General features: G+C 36.5%; 1 protein-coding gene across 1 annotated transcript; it reads left to right on the top strand.

The window, feature by feature from the left end:
• The first annotated feature begins 401 nt into the window (after positions 1-401).
• On the top strand, positions 402-1820 carry LOC119632925 (beta-1,4-glucuronyltransferase 1-like). The gene is made up of 4 exons (XM_038026079.1): positions 402-727; positions 792-1208; positions 1272-1566; positions 1635-1820. The coding sequence occupies exons 1-4, from the start codon at positions 402-404 to the stop codon at positions 1818-1820; spliced, it is 1224 nt and encodes a 407-aa protein (XP_037882007.1).
• The last annotated feature ends 1057 nt before the right edge of the window (positions 1821-2877 follow it).

The following is a 2877-nucleotide window of genomic DNA, read 5'->3' as shown; positions in this document are numbered from 1 at the left end:
TCAACATATTCAATGTCCGCTTATATCTATCGCATTTTATTTCATTTACACTTCGCTAATTCGCTTATATACCACACAAATGGAGTATGACCAGCCGATTTGTTTGCTTATATGCTAAAACTGGATATTTGGCCTCCGAATAAACTCAAATCAATTATAACTTCAATGGTTATTATTCCGGGATTTTTTCCTTAATCTTGACTTACAAACATCTTTTCGTTTACACCTTTTCTAACGTAATTCAGTAGTGGTTTTCAAAAAAAATGAGTTAAACGAGCAGGCTTTGCTCTTTTTTTTTTTACTTGTGTGAGAAAAAATATATCTGTAGAAAAAGTAGAAAAGAAAAGCAAACGTCTTTTATTACTTGAGCGAGAGGAAGAGAAAAATTTAATATTGAAATAATGAAGTTGGTCGAAAGAAAATTGATTATCCTGGCATTGAGCGCTTTGGTGGGATGCTCTTTGATTATTTCGTTTTGGTTGTTGCGCGTACAAGAGGAAGATTATTTGGTATTTAAGCGCGTTGTCTTAAAACGTCGCCAATCTACTCCCCTAAGGAATTTCATCGACAAACGGGGCGCAAAATTTCACGTCCAACAAAATGGCCAATATTGGATTTTATATAATTACATTGTGGCGAAAAATTTCTATGTAGGCAACGACTCCGTTTCTTTAGCGCTGCACGGTGAATATAAAGATTTGGATACCCTGGGCGTTTTAGCTCAAAGGTAAAGGAACAAAAGGTAGACACAATTTTAAAATTGAAACTATTGCAGCATTTTTCCGTTTTAGATGGCGTGGTCCTATAAGCCTTGCCTTGTTTGCGAACGGTGATGACTTTCGTCGAGCCCAATATACTATCTTGCATTTGATTAAATGCACGCCCTTTGGTAATGAAATACGGTCTTTCGTTACATTTCATTTTATTATGCATGAAGATCATATATGGAGTAATATTCCAAAATCTGAGAGAGCGTTCTTGTCGCGAACTGCGGATTGCTTGAACTCACCATATAATTTGCATAACGAGACCTATCGTCAGAACGTAGAACTAACCTATCCCTCGAATATGGCCAGGAATGTTGCCCGTCAAACTATATCCACCTATTATATTTTATCACTGGATATGAACTATCTACCGAGTGTTAAATTTATTGGAAAATTCCTGAGCATGGTTTATAAACTGCAATTAAATAATCCCTTCAATACGTAAGCGTTTTCATATTTATCAAATTCATGGAGATATTCATCGATTCATTTCTTTTCCTCTAGGGTCTATACATTGCCAGTTTTTGATGCACCTAAGCCTAAACTAGCTCTGCCCGAGACCAAAGAGGGGTTATTGAAATATTGCGAAGAAAATAAATTATGTGCAAACGAGGAATCCGAAAGAACTCCTTACATAAAAACTTGGCTAAAGCCATCGAAATATCCGAGGGTGCTGTCAATAATGGAGACGCGAAAACACGTAGGTCTTTGGTTTCCTTGGTACGTTAGCGCCAACGAATATGAACCTTTTGTTGATGAAAGGCTTCACCAAGAGTCTTTGACCGATCGTTGGTGCCATGTAAGAATCAATCATTTACACTTAATTTGAAATACATTGAGGAAACTATTTTACTTTATGTTTTTTAGATTGATTTGTTGCAAGCTTTGGGCTACGATTTCGCTGTGATTGATAACGCTTTCTTATTGCGTCTTCCATTACTGAATTCATCTTTAAATAATATTACCTCCCTTCAAGAGGCAAGGATGGCTAGCAAATTACAACACCATCAAAGATTAATGATATTGAGAAAATTCCTAATGAAGTTTATGTGAGAGAAGACTCTCCTGGAATTTTTCCCCTTTTTTGTCATTATTTACTACGTTTTCCTGTTTACTTTATTGCTGCTGAAATTCTGATTATAACAAATATAGTAACTTGTTTTAATCTTTTGTTTGGATTTTTAAATTCCATCAATCACTTCCATAGCATGGCCTGTGTCTGAGAAAACTCCCTTTACCAAGGGCAGAATTTTTTTAGTACAAACGAAAGTCTCTTTTCAGAAAAGAAACTGACGTATGTGGAAATGTAGGCGTTTTGAGCATCTACGTCGCTAAAAGATTGGTAATCAGTGGGACTTGACAATTTTAGCAACAATTATCTTCTCAAAGGGTTTTGACACATTGAACCTTACTTGAAACCCACGTTTGGAAAGCTTGATTTTTAGTTCGACGGCAATAACACCTGCGAAGTCATATATAGGGAATGACAATAAAGTCAATTTTTCTTCAGAAATAAGCAAAGGCTGATAGTCTGCAAGGCCCATTCTGCTTTGTATGCGACCTTGTGAAGAATTTGCTCCATCGAATCAATAGAGACGACTCTTGTCTAATAATAAGTTCAAGTAAAAGCAGACTTCTTTTTGTCAGATAACTAAATAACAGTCCAGAATTTTCCACCAAGAAGCACATTCTGAAGTTATATGTTTTTTATAGCTTGGACATCTGGCAACGATAAGCATACTGCAACGAGAACGTAGTTTTGCAAACAATGAAAATGTCGACTTCTATGGCAAATTTTTTCTCTGCTTGAACGTTATATATAGAGTTTTTTTTTATTTGCATTGTATCCTAACTGAGGATGAAAAGTTGTTCTACTTTGCGAGTCCCAGGCACAATAACTTATGGGTGGGTTCGAGCACAACATCCGCATTGGGAAGGAAGGCCAAGAAGGTAACGCTCTTTCTATGATGGGATTTGAAGATTGCGATCTTTTATTAGACAAAAGATAATTTTTTACATTATACTCGTCCATCCATTCACAAGCATGCAGTTGGGAAGGTGCTAGCTCGAGCCTTCCGCCTACCAATTGTTTGCGTAGATAGGATACGCT

Source organism: Glossina fuscipes, unplaced genomic scaffold (genome assembly GCF_014805625.2).
Source record: "Glossina fuscipes isolate IAEA_lab_2018 unplaced genomic scaffold, Yale_Gfus_2 2, whole genome shotgun sequence".
NCBI classification, from domain to species: Eukaryota; Metazoa; Arthropoda; class Insecta; order Diptera; family Glossinidae; genus Glossina; species Glossina fuscipes.
The sequence above is the reverse complement of the archived record's forward strand: the minus strand, read 5'-3'. Positions and strand labels throughout refer to the sequence as shown.